Source organism: Monodon monoceros, unplaced genomic scaffold (assembly GCF_005190385.1).
Source record: "Monodon monoceros isolate NGI ecotype Baffin Bay Population unplaced genomic scaffold, NGI_Narwhal_1 Super_Scaffold_20, whole genome shotgun sequence".
Classification (NCBI taxonomy): Eukaryota; Metazoa; Chordata; class Mammalia; order Artiodactyla; family Monodontidae; genus Monodon; species Monodon monoceros.
In genome coordinates, this window is record NW_021703777.1 from 76,306,407 (window position 1) to 76,332,133 (window position 25,727).

General features: G+C 35.8%; 1 protein-coding gene across 5 annotated transcripts in view; it reads left to right on the forward strand.

Annotated features, from left to right (window-relative positions):
* ARAP2 (ArfGAP with RhoGAP domain, ankyrin repeat and PH domain 2) overlaps positions 1–25,727 on the forward strand; it is a 194,879-nt gene that overhangs the window by 135,900 nt on the left and 33,252 nt on the right. For all 5 annotated transcript variants that reach the window (XM_029234845.1, XM_029234842.1, XM_029234846.1 and 2 more), the window contains 2 exons: positions 14,711–14,839; positions 24,823–24,962. In XM_029234845.1, coding sequence (XP_029090678.1) covers positions 14,711–14,839; positions 24,823–24,962 — 269 coding nt within the window. The remainder of the gene's footprint in view (positions 1–14,710; positions 14,840–24,822; positions 24,963–25,727) is intronic.

A 25,727-nucleotide genomic window follows, 5' to 3' on the forward strand; every position in this document is an offset into this window, starting at 1 on the left:
TATAGTATAAAGCATTAGGCATGTATGTTGCTGCCTCAGGAAATAAGGCCTTATTTATAAGAACAAGCAATTTGATGTGTAACAATATTCTAAATGTCACCACCACTATCCACCGTATTCTACCTTATTCCTGTATGCTACTTATTTAACAAGAACAAGAGTACTGATTTAAAAAGTTATTTATTATTTTTAAAAATAATATTGTTTTAAGCCTAGCAGAAGCTTATTTTTCATTTTTTCTTTTTCATCTTTAGTGGAGTGAATCAGGTATTTTGTCATCTTTTATCTCAGATGCAGAAGGATAAAGAGAGCTTTTAAAACACCTTGACTGCCCCAAGAGTAATAAGCCTAACATTATAATGATACCATTTGGTTTTAAAGACCTCTAGGAAAAAAAGATGAGATGCAGAACGTCTTTGTACCTTGACCATCTGTCTAGCTGATACCTGCTAAGGTCTTGGGACCCTTTCAAGTATAGATGTCAAACTGCCAAAAGTAAAATCTTGCCACCCACAAGCTCAAGGCAAAAATTAAAAATGAATGTTAAAATACCTCATCATGTATTATTAGGAGTCTTGTAATCAGTGTTAGAATGAAATGAGATTATCAAATACTTTGTCTTTCATTATTCCATCTTGATGTTTTTATTCCTTTTTTTCTTTTTATTGTGCACAATTCTTTAAAAATATAATTTGTATTAAAACACTACTTTCCAATATTCATTGCCAAGATTCAGTGACACTGGTCCTTCGGTGTCAGTTCACACTGTCTAGCCCATAGTCGGGCTCAGTCTGCCCCACTCACAGAAGGTGCTTTGTCAAACGACTCCTGTGACCCCTAACTGCCAAGTCCAGTGGATTTGCTTCCGGCTTTACTTTGCTTGTCCTTACCGTGGCATTTATTGCTAATGACCGTTCCCTTTTTCTTGGAAAGTGTTCACTCTATTTTCATCGCTGCCTGGATTCTCCTCCTGGTGCTTAAATCGTTTTATCTCATTTGTCAGTTCTTCTTCCTCTGTCTATTCCCTAAGCAGTGGGTTTCTGCTGCTCTGATCTTTTACCATCTTTTCTCATTTTACATTTCTTTATAGACAGTCACTTCTACCCTTTGTGCTTGACTAACATGCAAGCAGGTGTTTCCCAAGTGTGCCTTTATACTTCCCCCTCTGGCCCACCTGTTTACCTCCTTTAAAACCCAGACTAAATGTTCCATTGCACTTTGTCTTTATCTTTTTTTATAATGCCTATCATGTGGATTTATTTTTGTCTTTCTTGATGAGAACTCTTTAGAAGGAAGGAGGGCCTCTCTTTTTTTCTATCTTTAGTACAGTCTCTGTCCCTGGCACAGTGCCTAGTACTAGCTGCCATACAATTAAAATCTTTTGCATAAGTGAAGCACACTTTTGTATTACTATATGGTTCAATGGTGGTAAAGTCTTGATTTTTGTTTAATTTTAAGGGGAGGGGCTAGGTTACCAGCTTCATCATACCTGTGAGTAAAAGATAATTGTCAGCATTACTGCCAGAATTATCTTTCTAAATCACAAATAGGATCATATTGTTTTATTTTTTTTCTTTTAATTTTCATCATTTTTGTTGTTGTTATTGTTTTAAACATCTTTATTGGAGTATAATTGCTTTATAATGGTGTGTTAGTTTCTGCTTTACAACAAAGTGAATCAGCTATACGTATACATATATCCCCATATCTCCTCCCTCTTGTGTCTCCCTCCCTCCCACCCTCCCTATCCCACCCCTCTAGGTGGTCACAAAGCACCGAGCTGATCTCCCTATGCTACACGGCTGCTTCCCACTAGCTATCTATTTTATATTTGGTAGTATATATTAGTCCATGCTACTCTCTCATATTGTTTTAAAACCATTTTAAAACTCTTTCATTACTGGAGAAAAGACAGTCTTATCAATAAGTTGTACTGGGAAAACTGGACAGCTACATGTGAAAGAATGAAATTAGAACATTTTCTCACACCGTATACAAAAATAAACTTAAAATGGACTAAAGACTTAAATATAAGACCTGAATCCATAAAACTCCTAGAAGAGAACATAGACAGAAGACTCTTTTGATATAAATTGTAGCAATATTTTTTGAATCCGTCTCCCAAGGCAAAAGAAACAAAAAGAAAAATAAACAAATGGGATCTAATTAAACTTAAAAGCTGTGCACAGCAAAGGAAACCATCAACAAAACAAAAAGACAACCTACAGAATATGAGAAAATATTTGCAAATATATCTGTTAAGAGGTTAATATCCAAAATATATAAAGAGCCCATACGAGTCAGTAGCAAAAACCCCCCAAATGACCCAATTAATAAATGGGCAGAGGATCTGAATAGACATTTTTTCCAAAGAAGACATGTAGGTGGCCAACAGGTACATGAAAATATACTCAACATTACTAATCGTCAGGGAAATGCAAATCAAAACCACAATGAGATATCACCTCACACCTCTCAAAATGGCTATCATCAAAATGTCTATAAGTAACAAATGTTTGCAAGGATGTGGAAAAAAGAGAACCCTAGTACACTGTTGGTGGGAATGTAAATTGGTGCAGCCACTATGGAAAACAGTATGGAGGTTCCTCAAAAAACTAAAAATAGAGCTACTATATGATCCAGCAATTCCACTCCTGGGTATATAGCCAGAAAAGAGGAAAACTGTAATTTGAAAAGATACATGCACCCCAAAGTTCATAGCAGCATTACTTACAATTGCCAAGATATGGAAGCAACCTAAGTGTCCATCAACAGATGAATGGATAAAGAAGATGTGATATGTATATACAGTGTATGTACAGTGAAATACTAGTCAACCATAAAAAAGAATGAAATTCTGCCAATTGCAACAATGGGATGGACCTAGCAAGTGTTATGCTCGTGAAATAAGTCAGAAAAATACAAGTACTCTGTTATATCCACATATAGTCACTTATATGTGGAATTTAAGAAGTAAAGCAAACGAATATATATAACAAAAGAGAAACAGACTCGCAGGCATAGAGAACAAATTAGTGGTTACCAGAGGGAGGGAGAGGGAAGTGGCAGAGGCAAGATAGGGGTAGGGGACTAAGAGATACAAACTACTGTGTATAAAATAAATAAGCAACAAGGATATATTATACAGTACAAGGAAATGTAGCCATTATTTTGTAATAACTTTAAATGGAGTATAACCTATAAAAATATTGAATCACTGTGTTGTACACCTGAAACTAATATAATATTATAAATCAACTATACTTCAATATATAAATACATACCCTTTCATCATTTCTTCATTATCCATATTATCCATCCTTCAAGATCCAGCTCAAATGCCCCTTCCTCCAAGATGGTAATTAGATGAATATAGTTCTCACTGATCTTTTGTGATTATTTGCTTAAAGATCTATAATACTGCATACTAATCTGACTTGTAGAATAGTAACCTGGCTCTGCCTTATGTTCTTTAGGGTTTACCATATATTTTAGATCTTTATATCTCTTGGTACCTCTAGCATAGTGTATGATGTGGAACATATTTTCAATATCTTGTTAACTTAGGTGGAACAGGATAGGGGTGCATTCTGAACCTGAGTGACTGGGATTGTTGCTGCTTGGATAGATGTATCCAAATATGGAAGGCACAAAAAAAGTGATTTCTGCTTATAGATTAGGAACCACTAGGAGATATCAAAGCCCTGGTGAGATCGTAGACAGCTGATGGTCTCCTGCATGCTTCTGTTGCTGTTTTTTTTTGTTTTGTTTTGTTTTGTTTTTAGGAGAGCCACAGCAAAAAATCGTGGATTTGGGGGTAAGCATCCTCTCGCTACCACCCTTGTTCTCTCAGGGGTTGAGTCAAAGCATATCCCTGTGTCACAGCTCTGGAGGTCTGTGCCTTTGGGCATTGGTCTTTTGGACTGAGAGGAGTAAGCAGAATGGGTGAGGATAGGAAGAATTATGTAGAGCTAGAAGAGAGATTGCAATATATCTGGAAACAGTCTTTTTAAATTTCACCTGGGAAAATGAAGGGAGGCTTACCCTGAAAATGACTAATTATCAACTTGCATGTGCCCGTTAGTACATCACAAATGGTAAGATTGGAGTCGGGTTTTTGTTGTTGTTGGTGGTGGTGGTGGTGGTTCCTTCTCGCTAATTAAAAAAAAGTTATCTTGATGAAGATATAAAAAGACTAGGAGACTTCAAGCTGTTTTGACTTGTGAATGTCCAAATATGTAATCAAAGGAACACCCCATGTACATCAAGAAAGAATACATCTGATGGAGTTAGGAATTCAAATTTGGCATGGTTTTAATGTCTGGTCAACCATTCAAGTCGAAATTGCCAGAAGGGAAAACTAAGATTATTTTCACTGCTTTTAGAGGAATAAAGCTAAGAAAGCAACAAAGGGACCTGTGATTATGTTGGCTTACTGGAGCAGATGGGACCTGTGTGCTCCACCTGAAATTCTGAAATGTTAAGAGCTTTATTTCTAGTAACATGCAGGGAAGATAAAGTGAAGTGTAAAAAGAAGATAAAAGTGAAGGCATTGGTAGCCACAAGATTGTAGTTGATAGGAAGGATGTCAGCAGGGAATTGGTGCTTTTCCTAATGTAAATATAAATCCTCCAAGTAACTGAAGCAACCAAAAATAAATAAATAAATAGATAAATAAATAAATAAATGGATAAATAAGTAAGTGAACCAGAAGTGCTGGATTTTATTTTAGGTACCTGTAAATTTTAAAGCAATAGTCCTCTACCTTGTCTTTTCCAGTGCCCCCTTTGTATAATAGATATTTTGTTTGGTCCCTTTACTCTCCTGAGATACTCTATTATGCCCATTAAAAAAATGTTATAACCTAATTATAGAAATAAGTAAAAAGAAAATATGTGTTATAATACATAAATGCTCAGACATTCCTATATAGTCGAAGATAATGAAAATATATTCTTAAATTTATAAATGGAATTATCATGGATGTGACAGCTACAAATGCAGACTGATACAAGCATGTCAGTTTGTGACTCATGTATCATTAGCAGAATTGCCATCATTGGTGAAATGGCATCTTAGTCTGTTCAGCCTGCTATAACAGAACTCCACAACAGAAATTTACTTCTCACAGTTCTGGAGGCTGGAAAGTCCAAGATCAAGGCACCAGCAGACTTGGTGTTTGGTGAGGGCCTGCTTCCTGGATCACAGATGTCCGTGTTTTCACTGAGTCCTCACATGATAGAAGGGAGCTCGTGGGATCTCTTTTATAAGAGCACTAAACCCATTCAGGAGGGCTCTGCCTTCATGATTTAATCACCTTGCAAAGGGCCCACCTCATAATACCATCACATTGGGGATTAGTTTCAACATATGAACTGGGGAGGGGGCAAACATTCAGACCACAGCAAATGGTAAACAACTCTTAGAAAAGTTCTGACAGACAAAGCACAATCTTTTTTTTTTTTTTTTTTGCTCATACAGTAGTTACAGTCATGGGGAAAAAAAATACCACATTAAAACCATATAAAATATTTTGAGAATTTATATGTAAAGCTGAGTTAGATTCTAAGCTGTTAGTTTATAAGTAGGTTTTCCTTTTAAATGAATGCCTGTGGGACATTTGAAACTTGTACTAGATGGAGAACAAGTCTTTCTCTGTTTCACTCTTTGAAAGATGTCAGGCAATCATCAGGACAAGCTGAAACCCACCTTAGGAGAGGGTATCTCTTTCACCATACTTATAAAGTACACTGTTATTTTAATGCTTCACCTTAAAAATGAACCTGTACCCTGCCGATGTAGTCCCATACCCCTTAGGTTCTTCATATGCTGAAAAAAATTAACTGCCCACGGGGCCTCATTTAAGTGGGCTTCCTCACTGAGAGGTTCAAGTTTGTGAAGCAGTTACTTTCTACACAGCAATATCATAACAAAATGTTTTCTTCCTTCTCTTCATAGCTACTATGAAATGGAAGATCAGTTCAGTTTTAATCAGAGTCTTTCTAGCTCTTCTCTTGATTGACACAAGTGCTGTCACCCTCTGAGTATGTGGATAGGACAGAGAAAGACTTGCATGGCTCTAGGCTTGGCACTAAAAATAATTATTAAGGAAGTCATAATTGTCTCTGGAAATCCTGTGTCATTACTGCCAGAAGTTTAAGGACAACACCTGTTATTTCAGGTGGAAATGAATAGTTCTCTATCTAATAAGGTAGGCCAGGTTTAATTCTGTGGACAAGATTTTAAACTATTGAGAACATGATTTACCTAGCAAAAGAACCACGTCCAGACCTGTTGTTAAATAACTACACTGAATTTTCAGCAATTTTAATGCTATAGATAGTGTGCAAATTAGTTATTTCTAATAATGCCCTAATGCCAGCTGACTTACATAGCATAAAATCTATCATGACAGATGGTTGTAAATGTAACTATTAATAAAAACTTGTTTATTTGTAGGAATTTATATTCCAACAACGTTTGATGACTCAGTCCATTTTTCCTGCCTCTTACCTCTTTCTTTTAGAATTGTATCATTTGACAGTCTAACGATTTAAAATATTTATCTTTTCAACCCATTTTTCAGCTCTGTTTTTTACAGCTTTTTAAAAAAATTTTTATTTATTTATTTATGGCTGTGTTGGGTCTTCGTTTCTGTGCGAAGGCTTTCGCTAGCTGTGGCAAGCGGGGGCCACTCTTCATCACGGTGTGCGGGCCTCTCACTATCACGGCCTCTCCTGTTGCAGAGCACAGGCTCCAGTGGCGCAGGCTCAGTAATTGTGGCTCACGGGCCCAGTTGCTCCGCGGCATGTGGGATCTTCCCAAACCAGGGCTCGAACCCGTGTCGCCTGCATTGGCAGGCAGATTCTCAACCACTGCGCCACGAGGGAAGCTCTCAGCTCTGTTTTTAAGCAGGAACTTGGATCTTCAGGATTTTAATTCTCCTGAAGTATTTCATACTATGAGACTGATGTGAAAAATATACTTGGCTAATTTTTTGCACATCTATATTTACCTCTATGTCTGCTGTGATATATTTCAGTATAACTAAGAGCACTTCAGAACTATCACTATTGTATTTACTTGTAATGGTGACCCTCTTTAATATAAATGTTCTGATATTTGGAAGTCTCATTACAAATTTAATCTTGTAATAAAGGAGAGTACGCTTTTATTTCAATCCAGATAGTTTTGCAGTTAAGAGTATCATTCCCACTGCCAATCCAACTGCAGTATCATCAGTTTCTTTACATATAGGATGTTGAAACTATCTTATTTCCTTACCATCTTCTCACTAAGGATAGGAAAGCAAAGGAGAAAGTGTGAACTGAATTGTTTTTCACTTTGCTTATATTACCTTATTTAGTCCTCAGAAATATCTTGGTGAGTTGATACTTTTTCCCCAAAATTACATGTGTGAAAATCATCATGGGGAGGTTTACATATTTGTCCAAAATAAAACCGAGTGTAGTAGTTATGATTTGGGGCTGTAAAGTCAGATACATTTGAGAGTCAAATCTTTGTTCCTTACCAGCTATTTGGCTTTAGGCAAGTAGTTGAACTTCTCTGGGAGACCAGTATTAAGGAGAATGTGATATATTTGGTCTTTTTTACTTGTGATTTTATTACAAATTAAAATAGCATGGGTCATATACAAGTGTGATGCTACTGACATACGCTTTGTTGTTTGTCATTAGCATTAATTACTACTTTAACCAAAAACGAAAAGCCAAGTACTAATCGTTTCACGTGTAGGAGAGTATGAAAGAGCTGAACTCACTTATAAAGGCTATGGTACGAGGAAAGTTACATCAACATCTTCATGTTAGAGCTTATGTTCTTGCTATTTCAATTATGCTATTTTCAGTATACTGTGAAAAAGCTTGAATTTCGTTTTTTCTCAGCATATGCTACTGTCATAACATTTTATTAACTGATTGGCATATTTTGATCAGCAAAACAATTTCCTATGAAACTTTGATTGTAATTTTAAAAGCCTGTGATTTTTTTGTTAATTCTATGCTAAGAACTTGTGATGTATTTTAAAAGATGCTTACATAAAACAGATGTATATGAATGAGCATTTATCAAGGAGAAATCTTTTTTTCTGAACTTTTGAATTTTATTTTATTTATTATTTTATGCAGCAGCTTCTTATTAGTCCTCCATTTTATACACATCAGTGTATACATGTCAATCCCAATCTCCCAATGCATCACACCACCATCGTCATCCCACCACTGCTTTCCCCCCTTGGTGTCCATACATTTGTTCTCTACATCTGTGTCTGAATTTCTGCCCTGCAAACCAGTTCATCTGTACCATTTTTCTAGGTTCCACATATATGCGTTAATATACGATATTTGTTTTTCTCTTTCTGACTTACTTCACTCTGTATGATAGCCTCTAGATCCATCCATGTCTCAAAAAATGACCCAATTTCGTTCCTTTTTATGGCTGAGTAATATTCCATTGTATATATGTACCACATCTTCTTTATCCATTCATCTGTCAATGGGCACTTAGGTGGCTTCCATGACCTGGCTATTGTAAACAGTGCTGCAGTGAACATTGGGGTGCATGTGCCTTTTTGAATTATGGTTTTCTCTGTGTACATGCCGAGTAGTGTGATTGCTGGATCATATGGTAGTTCTATTTTTAGTTTTTTAAGGAACCTCCATACTGTTCTCCATAGTGGCTGTATCAATGTACATTCCCACCAACAGTGCAAGAGGGTTCCCTTTACTCCACACCCTCTCCAGCATTTGTTGTTTGTACATTTTCTGATGATGGCCATTCTGACCAGTGTGAGGTGATACCTCATTGTAGTTTTGATTTGCATTTCTCTAATGATTAGTGATGTTGAGCAGCTTTTCATGTGCTTCTTGGCCATCTGTATGTCTTCTTTGGAGAAATGTCTATTTAGGTCTTCTGCCCATTTTGGGATTGGGTTGTTTGTTTTCTTAATATTGAGGTGCATGAGCTGTTTACATATTTTGGAGATTAATCCTTTGTCCATTGATTCATTTGCAAATATTTTCTCCCATTCTGAGGGTTGTCTTTTCGTCTTGTTTATGGTTTCCTTTGCTGTGCAAAAGCTTTGAAGTTTCATTAGGTTCCATTTGTTTATTTTTGGTTTTATTTCCATTACTCTAGGAGGTGGATCAAAAAAGATCTTGCTGTGATTTATGTCAAAGAGTGTTCTTCCTATGTTTTCCTCTATGAGTTTTATAGTGTCCGGTCATACATTTAGATCTCTAATCCATTTTGATTTTATTTTTGTGTATGGTGTTAGGGAGTGTTCTAGTTTCATTCTTTTACATGTAGCTGTCCAGTTTTCCCAACACCACTTATTGAACAGGTGTCTTTTCTCCACTGAATATTCTTGCCTCCTTTATCAAAGATAAGGTGACCATATGTGTGTGGGTTTATCTCTGGGCTTTCTATCCTGTTCCATTGATCTATATTTCTGTTTTTGTGCCAGTACCATACTTTCTTGATTACTGTAGCTTTGTAGTATAGTCTGAACTCAGGGAGTCTGATTCTTCCAGCTCCGCTTTTTTACCTCAAAACTGCTTTGGCTATTCGGGGTCTCTTGTGTCTCCATACAAATGTTAAGATTTTTTGTTCTAGTTCTGTAAAAAAGGCAGGCCACTGGTAATTTGGTAGGGATTGCATTGAATCTGTAGATTGCTTTGGGTAGTATAGTCATTTTCACAATACTGATTCTTCCAATACAAGAACATGGTATATCTCTCCATCTGTTGGTGTCATCTTTAATTTCTTTCATCAGTGTCTTATAGTTTTCTGCACACAGGTCTTGTGTCTCCCTAGGTAGGTTTATTCCTAGGTATTTTATTCTTTTTGCTGCAGTGGTAAATAGGAGTGTTTCCTTAATTTCTCTTTCAGATTTTTCATCATTAGTGTATAGAAATGCAAGAGATTTCTCTGCATTAATTTTGTATCCTGTTACTTTACCAAATTCATTGATTAGCTCTAGTAGTTTTCTGGTAGCATCTTTAGGATTCTCTATGTATAGTATCATGTCATCTGCAAACAGTGACAGCTTTAATTCTTCTTTTCCGATTTGCATTCCTTTTATTTCCTTCTCTTCTCTGATTGCTGTGGCTAAAACTTCCAAAACCATGTTGAATGAGAGTGGTGAGAGTGGGGAACCTTGTCTTGTTCCTGATCTTAGAGGAAATACTTTCAGTTTTTCATCATTGAGAATGTTGTTTGCTGTGGGTTTGTCATATATGGCCTTTATTATGTTGAGGGAGGTTCCCTCTATGCCCCCTTTCTGGAGAGTTTTTATTATAAATCAATGTTGAATTTTGTCAAAAGCTTCTTCTGCATCTATTGAGATGATCATATGGTTTTTCTTCTTCAATTTGTTAATATGGTGTATCACACTGATTGATTTGTGTATATTGAAGAATCCTTGCATTCCTGGGATAAATCCCACTTGATCATGGTGTATGATCCTTTTAACGTGTTGTTGGATTCTGTTTGCTAGTATTTTGTTGAGGATTTTTTCATCGATATTCATCAGTGATATTGGTCTGTAATTTTCTTTTTTTGTACTATCTTTGTGTGGTTTTGGTGTCAGAGTGATGGTGGCCTCATAGAATGAGTTTGGGAGTGTTCCTTCCTCCGCAATTTTATGGAAGAGTTTGAGAAGGATGGGTATTAGCCCTTCTCTAAATGTTTGATAGAATTCACCTGTGAAGCCATCAGGTCCTGGACTTTTGTTTGTTGGAAGATTTTTAATCACAGTTTAAATTTCATTACCTGTGATTGATCTGTTCATATTTTCTATTTCTTCCTGGTTCAGTCTTGGAAGCTTATACCTTTCTAAGAATTTGTCCATTTCTTCCAGGTTGTCCATTTTATTGCCATAGAGTTGCTTGTAATAGTCTCTTAGGAGTATTTGTATTTCTGCGGTGTCTGTTGTAACTTCTCCTTTTTCATTTCTAATTTTATTGAGTCCTCTCCCTCTTTTTCTTGATGAGTGTGGCTCATGGTTTATCAATTTTGTTTACCTTCTCAAAGAACAAGCTTTTAGTTTTATTGATCTTTGCTATTCTTTTCTTTGTTTCTTTTTCATTTATTTCTGCTCTGATTGTTAGGATTTCTTTCCTTCTATTAACTGTGGGTTTTGTTTGTTCTTCTTTCTCTAGTTCCTTTAGGTGTAAGGTTAGATTGTTTATTTGACATTTTTCTTGTTTCTTGAGGTAGGCTTGTATAGCTGTAAACTTCCCTTCTAGTACTGCTTTTGCTGCATCCCATACATTTTGGATCATTGTGTTTCCATTGTCATTTGTCTCTAGCTATTTTTTGATTTCCTCTTTGATTTCTTCAGTGATCTCTTGGTTATTTAGTAACGTATTGTTTACCCTCCGTGTGTTTGTGTTTTTTATGTTTTTTTCCTTGTAATTCATTTCTAATCTCATAGTGTTGTGGTCAGAAAAGATGCTTGATATGATTTCAGTTTTCCTAAATTTACTGAGGCTTGGTTGGTGACCCAAGATGTGATCTGTCCTGGAGAATGTTCTCTGTGCACTTGAGAAGAAAGTGTGATCTGCTGTTTTACCTGGAATGTCCTATAAATATCTATTAAATCCACGTAGTCTGTTGTGTCGCTTAAAGCTTGTGTTTCCTTATTAATTTTCTGTGTGGATGATCTGTCCATTGGTGTAAGTAAGGTGTTAAAGTCTCCCACTATTATTGTGTTACTGTTGATTTCCTCTTTTACAGCTGTTAGCAGTTGCCTTATGTATTGAGGTGCTCCTATGTTGGGTGCATATATATTTATAATTGTTGTATCTTCTTCTTGGATTGATCCCATGATAATTATGTAGTGTCCTTCCTTGTCTCTTGTAACATTCTTTATTTTAAAGTCTATTTTGTCTGATATGAGTATTGCTACTCCAGCTTTCTTTTTATTTCCATTTGCATGGAATATCTTTTTCCATCCCTTTACTTTCAATCTGTATGTGTCCCTAGGTCTGAAGTGGGTCTCTTGTAGACAGCATATAGATGGGTGTTGTTCTTGTATCCATTCAGCAAGCCTGTGTCTTTTGTTTGGAGCATTTAATCCATTCACGTTTAAGTTAATTATCGATAAGTATGTTCCTATTACCATTTTCTTAATTGTTTTGGGTTTCTTTGTGTAGGTCCTTTTCTTCTCTTGTGTTCCCCACTTAGAGAAGTTCCTTTACCATTTGTTGTAGAGCTGGTTTGGTGGTGCTGAATTCTCTTAGCTTTTGCTTCTCTGTATAACTTTTGATTTCTCCATCGAATATGAATGAGATCTTTGCTGGGTAGAGTAATCTTGGTTGTAGGTTCTTCCCTTTCATCACTTTAAGTATATCATGCCACTCCCTTCTGGCTTGTAGAGTTTCTGCTGAGAAATCAGCTGTTAACCTTATGGGAGTTCCCTTGTATATTATTTGCCATTTTTTCCCTTGCTGCTTTCAATAATTTTTCTTTGTCTTTAATTTTTGCCAATTTGATTACTATGTATCTTGGCGTGTTTCTCCTTGGGTTTCTCCTGCCTTGGACTCTCAGCACTTCCTGGACTTGGGTGGCTATTTCCTTTCCCATGTTAGGGAAGTTTTTGACTATAATCTCTTCAAATATTTCTCAGGTCCTTTCTCTCTCCCTTGTCTTTCTGGGACCCCTATAATGCGAATGTTTTTGTGTTTAATGTTATCCCAGAGGTCTCTTAGGCTGTCTTCATTTCTTTTCATTCTTTCTTCTTTATTCTGTTCTGCAGCAGTGAATTCCACCATTCTGTCTTCCACGTCACTTATCCATTCTTCTGCCCTCAGTTATTCTGCTATTGAATCCTTTTAGTGTAGTTTTCATTTCAGTTATTGTATTGTTCATCTCTGTTCATTTGTTCTTTAATTCTTCTAGGTGTTTGTTAAACATTTCTTGCATCATCTCTATCTTTGCCTCCATTCTTTTTCCGAGGTCCTGGATCATCTTCACTATCATTATTCTGAATTCTTTTTCTGGAAAGTTGCCTATCTCCACTTCATTTAGCTGTTTTTCTGGGGTTTTATCTTATTCCTTCACCTGGTACATAGCCTTCTGCCTTTTCATCTTGTCTGTCTTTCTGTAAATGTGGTTTTTTTCCACAGGCTGCAGGATTGTAGTTCTTCTTGCTTCTGCTGTCTGCCCTCTTGGATGAGGCTATCTAAGAGGCTTGTGCAAGTATCCTGATGGGAGGGACTGGTGGTGGGTAGAGCTGGGTGTTGCTCTGGTGGGCAGAGCTCAGTAAAACTTTAATCATCTCGCCTGCTGATGGGTGGGGCTGAGTCCCCTCCCTGTTCATTGTTTGGCCTGAGGCGACCCAACACTGAAGCCTCCCTGGGCTCTTTGGTGGAGCTAATGGCAGACTCTGGGAGGGCTCACACTGATGAGTACTTCCCAGAACTTCTGCTGCCTGTGTCCTTGTCCTCATGGTGAGACAGAGCCACCCCCTGCCTCTGCAAGAGACCCTCCAACACTAGCTGGTAGGTCTGGTTCAGTCTCCCCTGGGGTCACTGCTCCTTCCCCTGGGTCCCAATGTGCACACTACTTTGTGTGTGCCCTCCAAGAGTGCAGTCTCTGTTTCCTCCAGTCCTGTCGAATTCCTGCAATCAAATCCCACTAGCCTTTGAGTCTGATTCTCTAGGCATTCCTCCTCCTGCTGCCAGACCCCCCAGGTTGGGAAGCCTGACGTGGGGCTTAGAACCTTCATTCCAGTGGGTGGACTTCTGTGGTATAAGTGTTCTCCAGTTTGTGAGTCACCTACCCAGCAGTTATGGGATTTGATTTTATTGTGATTGTGCTCCTTCTACCATCTCATTGTGGCTTCTCCTTTGTCTTTGGATGCGGGGTATCTTTTTTGGTGAGTTCCAGTGTCTTCCTGTCAATGACTGTTCAGCAGTTAGTTGTGATTCTGGTGTTCTCGCAAGAGGGAGTGAGATCAGGTCCTTCTACCAAGGAGAAATCTTTAAGATGTCATCAACTTCTTGCTTGTTGGCCTATTATATGAACAGTTAATGTATAATATTGCTACATAATGTTTCTGATTGATATTTCCACTAATAGTTAAACATAGATTACTCAGTACTATTTGATAATGATTATCTTATATTCTCTGTTGAAGTTATTTTTTATAATTTCATGTAAGTTGACTGTATCAGCTATAAGTTATTCACTAATATTGATCACAAATTATGCTAGTCTTGTTGGGAGAAACAAAGGGTTTATTTCTGTTATTACTTGGTACTGGACAAGACTAATTTTACTGGTCCTTTTATAATTATTATTTGCATATTCAAATACACAGCTTTCCATAAGCAAACCAGAATGTTGTTTAAATTAAAAAGTAGCGTAATTCACTAATTTGTTGTACAAAAAGGTAGCTATATTTGTGAAATTATATTTAAAGGGTAGTACCTCTGAATTTTTTTTAAATTGTTGCGTAACAAACAAATGTCCCTGCAAAGATTTATTTATACAGTAAATTTTATTACGTGCTTAATGCTGTTCTAGGTCTTAGGGTTTCCTGTATGTAGTGCTAGCACTATCTTGTGTACCATAAGATACAGTCATGCTTATTGTCTTGTACAGAGCTTTCTAAAAGGACGTTTTAAATTTTATAATTAAAAAAAGTTAAGATTTTTTTTGTAATTTGATTTGTTTCTGTTTGCAGAGCGCCCTCTTCACTACACAGAAAATGTGTTGGAACAGGTGCTTCGGTGGAGTTCATTAGCTGAACCTGGATCTGCTTATCTTGTGGTGAAGAGATTCTTAACCATTGACACAGTTAAACACTATAATGGTAGGTGCTGTTATTTCGCATTGCAACTATGATTGAAAATTCAAGTGGTTAAAGGATAATTATTATGGCACAAGTGTTTTCTGAAAATGTAAAAATGAGTAGCTAAATGAAAAATCTACTGCCATTATTGTTAGAAAGAAGAATATATAGACCAAGTGCCAGGGTCATATTTTCCTGGTGGGTCAGACTGTGGTAATAGTTGGTTAATTTGACCGTACCAAATTAAAGATTTAGCAGGAATGATTCATCTTTTTAAGGTTTTGGGTTTATTTTATTTATTTGCCATGCTTAAGTGTTTTCCTAATTTTTAGATAGATGGTGAATCATCTTGAATTATATTTACATTTGAAAGTTCTCTGAGCATTCAAGAATCGCAAGCTCTGAGATTGTGTGCTTGTTATAATTCTCACCTATTTTGCAGTAATATTGGAAAACAAATACAAAATAAATACTTTCAATAAGGATATTTGCCATCCAACTGGGAGAAGACATGTATACATGTAAGGTTAAATAAGAAGTTAGCTAGCACGGGGGATCCATATAAGACAGTCTCTGAACTTGTTTGAGGTATCAGAAAACTTTCATTTTGAAACTTAGATTCTTCTGTTATGTTGACATCATCTGACAGATTAGAAAAAGATTTCTTGCCACACCATCTATAAACCAACCCCGAAAGCAGAGGATTTAAGTTTTATAAGATAAAATTTACCACAACTTTTATAATTCATATTGATAATAACCATTACTATTTATTAATCAGGTATTATAAAATGAGCTCTCTGCATACCAAAACTCATTTATACTTTTTTAAAAATTTCTCCAGGAGTTATATTATCATTTGAATTTTACAATTGAGAAAAGGGAAGCTCAGAGAAATTAAGTAACTTGCCTCCAGATCACACATTTATTAAGTACTAGATTTGAGAACAGATTGGTTTTACTTCTAATTATTAAGAAAAAAGAAAAAAGATGGGGAAGTGGGTACAGTTCTTAAATGCGGTAAAGCTACTTGGTATGATTGCAGACTCTCTAGCTAGTAGCCATAAGTCAGCAAGTTCTTAATTGTACCAGGCTAATCTGATATGTTTCTGATTTCATGATAATCTGGCTACTATAACAGACTACAATAGACTAGATGGCTCATAAACAACAGAAGTTTATTTCTCACAGTGTGGAGTCTAGAAGTCTGACATCAGGGTGCCAGCCTGGCCAAGTTCTGGTGAGAGGCCTCTTCCAGGTTGCAGACTGGGGACTTCTTGTATCCTCCCAGGGCGGAGAGCAGAGAGGGGAAGCGCACTCTCTGTGACTCTTAACAAGGGCACTAAGCCCATTCCTGAGGATTCCACCCTATGACCTCATCTAATCCTAATTACCTCATAAAGGCCCCACCTCCTAAAACCTGATACCATGTAGGTAGGTTTCAACATATGAATTGGGGAAACGTAAACATTCAGTCCATAACTCTGCCCTTTATATCTTACAATTACACAAAAGTATTTTTACAAAATGCAAGCAGTTTAACAGCTTCTATGTCATTCTGGTCTTACTAGCATCTAAATAAACACAACATGTGTTCTTTTTGCTATAGAAATTTAGCCTTTTAGACAACTTTATCTTGTTTAACTTCTTTCTTACTCCTACATATGATTTTGGCCACATCCTCTGTATACTGCTCAACGATTGCAATAGAAATTCTCTCTCATCATATGACTGCTACAGGCATCCCTGTCATAGAGCAGTGATTGTCAGGTGGGGGAGATTTTTGTCCCCCAGGGGGCATTTGGCAATGTCTGGAGATATTTCTGACGGTCACACTGGGTAGGGTGGTGCTTCTGGTATTTAGTGGTTAGAGACCAGCGATGCTGCTAAACATCCTACAATACACAGGAAGGCTCTTTACAACAAAGCATAATCTGGCTCAACATGTCAATGGTGTCATGTTGAGAATCTCTGATTTAGATAACCTTTGAAATCTGGCCTAACTCTTAAATTCTGTTGTTCTTTCATTTTAACATTGAGATAAAGGAAACGTATTGAGTTTATGAACAAACTCCTGCCTGCATTATGAAATGCATTATAGGTTCCCATGGCTTCTTTTCTTTTAGAAAATAAGTCATCTTTTCAGGTAAATTTTATTTTTGGTGAGAATTTTCCTTTTTCTAATATCCCTCAAAAATGTCTCTTAATTCTCCATGTTGCAAAAACTTAGCTCTTGTTTGAATGCTAGTGGACTGGCTATGTGAATAAAACCAGACAAGAATAAGATCTTAAAAGGCTGTAATATAAAGGAAGGTTTTGTGCAGGTGGCCTGAGGGATAACCCAAAGCAAGGATACCATTAAGTGCTGTATTAGCGATGTTAGATTGAGTGGGTTTAGAGCAATCACATCTGAGTAAAATCTTTGTTGTTTAAGGGCAACAAGAAATGGTCGAGTGACAAACTATAAATTGCTCTACCCACAAACTAGGTAGGAAGATTGGGCATTTAATTGGGCATTAAAATGATGCCTCACCTATCGTATGTGTCCTCTTTTAGGGGTTATGAGTGTGTCCTGTTTTGAAAGCATCAGGCTTCTGTAAGGTCTAGACAAAGCACCTTGCATAAATACTGGGGAACCCAAGCAGTGGAAAGCAGGCTTACATGACAGTTTCTGAGATTTGGATGAAATATTCTCTAGAGTAAAATGTCAGTAAACTCTTATGCTACTCTCATATCTCCTGCATTCCTCTGACAGGGTGGGAGCTATGAAACTTATCACTACCCCTGCACTCTACCCTCCTCAGCTGGCCAAGCCAATATGCAACTTGTTATTATGATATCAATAGTTCTTTCTACCAGGAAATTATGTCCCTCTGAATGAAAAAAAAAAAGGTTTTAGAGTAACCCTCAGGAAATACATTAATTAGACCATTTCATATTAGTAGTTATGTACTTTTGGTCAGAAACAGGAGTACCTATGAAGTAAATATTTAACTTTCTTTTTTAGTTTTCTAGCCAATAAAATTTTTATAAATGTTTTTAATTAGAGCTTGATTTATATTCAGATTGTCAAAGTAAAATCTTTTTCATTATGGTTGGCTCTGCATCTGTGTGCATTTAGGATTGTCATTTTAAAGAAGGTTTGGCCTATTGTTTGTTTTTAAATCAACTTCTAAAGTCATGATTTTTTCTTATAGTCATGTCTTACAGTAACCTGGGGATTCTAAGTACTTCTTATGGGGTACCCTGTGTGATAGATTTTAGGTTGGTTAGGTAGTCAGTCTACTTTGTCTTTGTCTTGGCAAATGTCTCCTAAATCAATCACACTGACCACCTACTCCAGAGTTATTGCTCCATTCATTACATGCACTACTACTTAAAATTGGGATCTAAAAGGAAAATAGTGAAAGTAAATCAAATGTGATTTCTCTGTCAGTTTGTTAGCAGAAAAACTGGAATCACATCAGAAACACATGGCTCTTCACAGCAGAGAGGAAACAATGTTAAGGATTTCTTTTCCTTTCTTAAGATTTTCTTATTCTAACCTGGGGGCCAAGTGGAAATTAGCACAGTTTGAAACAAGGCTGGTTGGTTACAACCATACTTTTCTCTCAGTAATGAATAGCTATTGTGTGAATATTTTCTTAAAACATAAAGTAGCACCGACACATCCGTCACACCTGTCTCATCATACCTGACACCTTTTGCCACAAACCTTAGTGTCTGTCTACCTATCCCTATCTCTTCCTGTCTCTCCTTTATCTACACACACACACACACACACACACACACACACACACACACACACACGACTTGCATTTCATTAATTGCATGATGGTATTTCTGATTTTATGCAACAAATTATAGACATATACTTTTGTTTGATACCACCTTCTTGCTTAATGAAAAATTTTATCAAATAATAAGTTTAGGGGTTTGGGGTTGTTTAGGGGTTTTAATTTTCTCAATTTGTTCATTTTATCTCAATAGTTTAAAATATAGATATCACAAGAAGGAATAGACTTTAGAGTCAAACAACACTTAATTTCTGCTCATTCATTTAAGGTAATGAGGAAGCATACTTTACTTTTATACAAGTATGTAAGAGTAAATGAATTTTCTGTTGCCTCTACTTAAAAATCAATTCTGTGTTTTGCAAAAGCAGCATTGTATTTCTGAGAAGCATTTTGGGCTATTGTCCTTATTGTAATGAGGAGGTAACTAACCTGAAAAGAAAAATAATAGTCTGAATTTCTTTTCTACCCCATGGATTATGGCTGAGACATTGAGATAGGGAGAATGAAACTTCATTTAAATTGCCATTTAGACTTTGTCAGAGCTAATCATATTAGACCATCTTATATTATCATTATCTCATATTAAGTTTCAACATCTCTATCACAAGTTAGCCATAAATTTATAGCTTCTATAAGGTTCCAGAATAAATAATTTTTTGTTGCAGAAGTCTTATTTTAAGCACTAAAGTTCTTTAATATTACCCCAATAGAATGTGATACAACAGAATCAAGTTTTCATGATCTCAATGGGGAAGAACTACTTTTAAGATAGAAGATGTAACTCAAATGAAAATGCGTGTGGGTTTCTAAATTTAGATTGCCACATATGACAGACGCTTTGGAATTAAATTTACATTAGAATAGAATAGTTCAAAATGCAACTGCTTCCAGCAAATTCAGACCTGGAAAGCTGAGCCATCCCCTATCAACTGACTTAAGAAAATAAAGGAAAATTCCAGCAAAAATAGTATGAGTTCATAAATCATAGTCTAGCTGAAATAATTTATATTCCACTCCCATCATATCTTTTTAAATCCAAAGATGTGTAAAAGTTGAAAGTAAGATCCAGTCCACTTCAAGTGGAAGTATTTTCTTGGAAATTGATGATAGAATAGAAAAGTAGTGTTCTACTTTCTACAATTTGCTGCATTGTCAGTAAAATGGCGTGGAATCTCTGGTACTTTTCTAGTCAATCCTCCAGTAGTAAGTATATTTACAATTTTACTGCTTAAGGATAATCTAATTACAAAAGGATATTATCAGGCTGCTAGTTCTATTAAGCATTACTTCTTCAATACAAGTAACAAAGGAAAATATACTACTCAGTCGTAGAACTAAATTTTATTAAATACATCTTGAGCGAATGTCATGCAGTGAATGAACTATATCAAATTCTGCTTCCTCCAAATTATAAAGAATATATGTGTTCTATATAATCAATATCAAACAAAGGAAAATATGGATAATTTTTAATTTGGAATTTAATTTAATTTAACTTGGAAGAAATTTCTAGATTTCAGGCTGCAAATATTGCCAAATATCACTTGGTTGTGGCACATTCTCTCATGAAAACTGCTTGTCTCCTTCAGCACTTAGAGTACATGCGCCGGGGTGGAACTTGGTTTTTCAGATAATGTACAGGCCTGAGAAAATAGTCTTTGCCAGCAAAAGAGGAAGGGAGACACATAGAGACCACGGAAAATAGACCAATTTGTTTTATATTCCCTTTTCATTGCTCAGATCATATATAAGAGATAAATTGTTCATAGTTACTATGCATTTACTGGGCGCCAGATGCTGAGCTGATGGCTTTGCATACACCATGTCATTTAATCTTCCTAGCAGTCTTAAGGGGTTTTTCACTAGTACTCTTTTATAAATGGAGAAACTTGGACATGGAGACGTTACGTAACTCCCTCAAGGTGACCTGCTGGTAAGTGGAGAAGCAGGTTTTAGTTTTTAAAACTCTTGTAAATTCAGTCTATAAATCACCAGGCCTTTGGAAGGGTAATTTTTTCCATACTGTTTACTACAGACTCTGCAGTACAGAAAAAAATGATGTTTGTCCTCCATTAGATAAATAAGCAATTACATTCTGCTTGCTATGTGCTAAGCACTCTTCTAAATACTTTACATACCAGATCTACTGGGTGATCACTGTATAAATCCCCATTTAGTAGGTGAGGAAACTGAGATTTAGAGGTTACTACCTGGGATCCAGTGGAGGATGTGGTCGTCATCCAAGCCCAGGTAGTCTAGCTCCAGAGCAAACTCTTAGTCACTGTGCTATGTTAGTTCTCACATAGGTTGGGGAGGAAAATTTAAAGCCCACAATTTTTTAAAAAGCAAACATGAAATTATTATTTTTTCAAGATCAGATGAGATTGGGTGCATTCAGGGTGGTATGGCCATAGACTGAAATTATTATTTTTAAGAGCAAAATTATGAGACAAACATGACTTTTCATGTATTCAATGCCTAACCTTTATCTTAGACTTTTAAAGACATGAATAACAAGTATGGACTGGAGTAGTTAGAAAAAATCTTCAAGGATGAGTTGGGTCCAGAAGTGGGGGTAGAATTTGTATAGAACCAAGGAGAATGGAATTTCCCTTAGGTTCACTCAGATGATCAACTTCAGTCATGCCACAGAGACACAGATTGGTTTTCCAAACAGTGTATTATGATCAACTGACTTATAAATAAATATTATATTTTAACTTAATAGCTTATGAAGATGAGTAGGAGGAGTCTAGTTTATTTATTTAGTCCTTGAAAAGTCAGGGAAAGAAGTTTAGGCTTTTAATGTTACATAAGTAAGAGTTCAAATAGTAAAAAAAAAAAATAAATAGAGTTTTGGAAAGGGTATTAACATGATAAAACAGTATTTGCATAGCACAAATCTGGAATTATATGGAGCCATTAGAAAAGCAGGACATGGAATTATAGAATCCTGGCATCTAGGTATCAGGTAGAAAAGGCAGGGGTTAGGGAGATGATATTGGAAAAGAAGTGGAATTGAACCCCAGAGAGAAACTTTGAGAGAACAATGGCTGAACTGCTAGATGACTGGGCATGAAGGATAAAGGAGGAATATGTATTCTAGAAATACCATTCCTAGTTTATGTTCCCCCACCCGCTTCTCTCTCTTTGTGTCTCTCCCTATCTCTGTCTGTCTCTGTCTCTCCTTCCCAAGACCCTCCAAGCGCCTCCACAGATCAGTTATTTTATTGGGATTAGGGGCCACTAGTTAGGAATTACTGTTTTTGTCTAAGAACTTGAGGTTTTTCAAATGATTTGGAAAACTGTTTTTTTTCTTTGGGCGGGGAGATCAGTTTCATAGTCTCAGTAATATGATGTCTGTTCTGTTTAAATAAATAAATTGACCATTCTGCGTGGTTTCATACATGTACTTTTTTAAGGGCTTTTCTAATTAGTAACAAAATTACAGCACAATATAACTAAGAATACCAATCTGTTATCTTACCCAGTGTTAACTCTAAAGAACCTTCACTGAACTCAACTGAGCCTTCCTTCCTTGTCTGAGCAAACACCTGGAGGGGGAAAGGGGTTTATGATTCTCTAATGATAACAGTGTCTCTAGATCTTAAACTTTCTCCCCAGGATGAGGTAGAGGGAGTGAAAATATAAGTGTGAAGTACTCCACAGTTGAGCGACCTGGCAGTACTGGAAAAGCTTGGAAAAGCGAATTATTGGAAGCCATTTAATTCATATCCTTCGTTGTGTTACACACTTAGTCATGCACAATGTCCCCAAAGTACATAACTTCATCTTGGCCCTTAAGCGATGGGTGTTTTTTCTACTTATTTTAACATTGTGTGAGCTTTTAGAAATTCTTCTAAGTTCTCAGTATTTATCATGGAACTTAGTATTTCAAGGTTCTTTTTGGTCTTTCCTTCTCCTTAACATATATTCCCCTCAAAGCCTCCTCCCGAGTCCCTTAATAATGTGTACAACAAGATTTAGCTAAGATAATTACATACGATTTTTAAAAATACATTTTAATAAAAATGCAACCAAAGGTGTCAACAATATTTTTTTTTCCTAAACCTGTTTTCTATTTGGCCTATGTGTGGTTTACTTTAACACTGGACATACGATTATTTCTTATTGGTAAAATTAGAAAGCTTTATTAAGTTGAACAAAAATCTTAAAAAAGTATAATCAGAAGGTGTGAATGGAATTGGTTTGGCTTGAGCAATATATAATATCTTTATCTCACAACTTGATTATAATTTAATGCTCTTAAAATACTTTACCTATTTCTAAATCAATAGTATTGTAAATGCCTTTCTCCACTTTTCTGTTCTAAATCAGCTGAATCACTTAGCCCACCCAATGTTTTCTAAATTGCTTACTGTATTTCTCCTATCAGGATATATAAGCACTGTTTGTTAGTCCATGTTCACTCTGTCTCTTACACTGCACTGCAAGTCCAGAAATCATCTCTTTTGAGGTTATTGTATTACTGGACTCTTAATACTTCATGAAGAATGAATTGATGTCATATGAATTTTGCTGAATACTACTTTTATATTTTTTCCTTGATCTTCCTGTTGCATTAAAATACATCTTCTTTCAAGTCTTTTAATTGGATAAGTGTTATTTTTAATTTAAATAGAAGTTATTTAGCTATAAAATATTAAGAGATTATACCAGAAGACAAATGTTAGCAGTGTATTTTTCAGAAATTATTTTAAGGTCACAGACCACCTAAAAAGAACCTATTTTAGTATAACATCGCAATTAAAAGAATGTTATCTGTGACCAGTATGCAGATCATGAAAACTATTGGGGCTTGTCGGTTACTTTTGTTTGCGGTTAGGATCAGTGATGTGATTAATCATGGGGATTTTTGCTTCCAGGTTGTCATCCCATGCTCATATTTGAGTTATAAGGCACTATTTCAATTTTTTCTAACTTTCGTCTTCTTATACTAACTATAATTGTGAACGTCTGTGTAGTATTTGCTGTATAAGTAAAGGTTTTCCCCAAACCAAGGGATGCTGGGTTTTAGATTGAGTTTTTCTTTCTAAAATCAAGTTATTTGTAAATTTTAGAAACTCTGCATGAATATTTAAAAATTGTGTCACCTTAATACCAGGAAATTGCTAAAAGCCCTCATCCTGATATAATGTCTCATGCTTCATCTTTTATGGACATGATCTAATATGAGGATAACAATCTGCAGGATAAGTGTTTGTTATTACTCCTGTTTTACAGGAAAAGCAGGAGTTGACCCCAGAATGACCATGTCGTGGCTACTTGGCTTCAGGTTTCTTTTCTTTCCACTGTTCCTCAGTTCTCAAGTAGGCAGTTTAATACTGTTGGGATTTCAAGAAGAAAGCTGTAGACTAGAGATACAGTGATAAATTTATTCGTGATAAATCTACACAACTTCAACATTCTTTTTTTTTTTTTTACCAAAAATGTGATTTTTAATAGAACTGTTGAAATGATTTCTAAGTGTGGGACACTGGCAGTATTGCACGAGCATTATTAGCAGTTTTGCCTTCTTTACCCTTACCTGTTTCATAGGAATAGGAATTTCTCTAATGTCTCAAGAATTCCTGGATTCCTGAGACAGGATTCCAGAAGAGATTTCTCTTTTACCTGTGTATTTTGCATTATTTATATGAGTGGTACTCAGAGAAATAAAATGCAAGCTGAGTACGTAATTTTAAATTGCCTAATAGCCACATTTTAAAATATATATATAAACATATATATAAAGAAATAGGTGAAATTAATTTTACTTGTATCTTCTATTTAAACTCACATATCCAAAATATTATTATTTCAACATGTAATCAGTGTTATAAAATTGTGATATGTTTACATTTTTTGGTATTAATCTTCAAAATATGGTATATATTTTATACTCATAGCACATCACAGTTGAGACTAGCCATGTTTCAGATGCTCATTAGCCAGTAGCTAATTGGACAGCATGGGCAGGCCTACGTATTATAAATAGATATAAATAGATCTGGTTACTGGATCTATGACTTATCCAATACTCCCCTGACACAAGGTGTTACCAGAAATTAACTAGAGGCTTCTTAATGGTAGGAAACACGTTATTACTTTATATCATCAAAACTGAAAATACAAAAATGTTTTATATTCTATTACAAATAAATGAAAATGTACCCAACTTACAAAAGTAAATGTTGTACTTTACAGAGAGGAAGGCCCTGGAAAGTATCAAAGAGGGAGTCTTGAAAATCAAAGAAGAACCATCTAAAATACTCTCTGGAAATAAGTTTCAAGACCGGTATTTTGTTTTACGAGACGGGTATCTCTTTCTTTACAAGGATATGAAGGTATTTAATATATGTAGTATTTGAATACGTATATACTTTTGTGTGAGTGTTAACATTCTTATTTCATGCCTCTCAGCCCTCTCTCTTGGAAGTCAAGGCCTCTAGTAAATAAAATGTACAGTAAGCTGATGATTACTTTCAGCCTCTGGGATATGACATTAATGCAACTAGTAACACAGTAAAGAACTCCCTATACGGCCTTTCTGAGCACCTCATATTTTTTAGGGCAGAGATTGACTTAAGTTCTAAAGAAAAGTCTAATATGTGTTACATAAACTAGCATATAAATCAGCATCTCGGTCAATAAAATTAAGAGAATGTGTCATGCCTTAAGGCAAAAGTGGCTTGGGTTTAGCAAATGGAAATTAATAAAATGTAGAATAAAAAGGCAAAACCCAAATGCTAAATCTGATTAAAAATTAAATCTGATTAATTCATATATTTCCTATACTCTTGAATGAATTAACTCGTAATATTGTATTTATTAATTGAATCTTACTGATGTATCCCAATATGTTTGAATTCCCTAACAGCTTTTATTAATGAATTGAGGAATGGAGAGAGGACTTAGAGATGAAAAAGAGGGAGTAGGTATAAGAATATTGAACTTAGCATCAGAAAACCTCAAAACCGCCAAGTTGGTTGTGTGAATAAGAATCTTAAACTGTCATCCTCAATTTCTAGATCTGTAATACGATGATGGTAGTATGAGTCCTGCATGCCAGATTGTTGTAATGCTTAAATAAGAATATATATAAAAGTTCC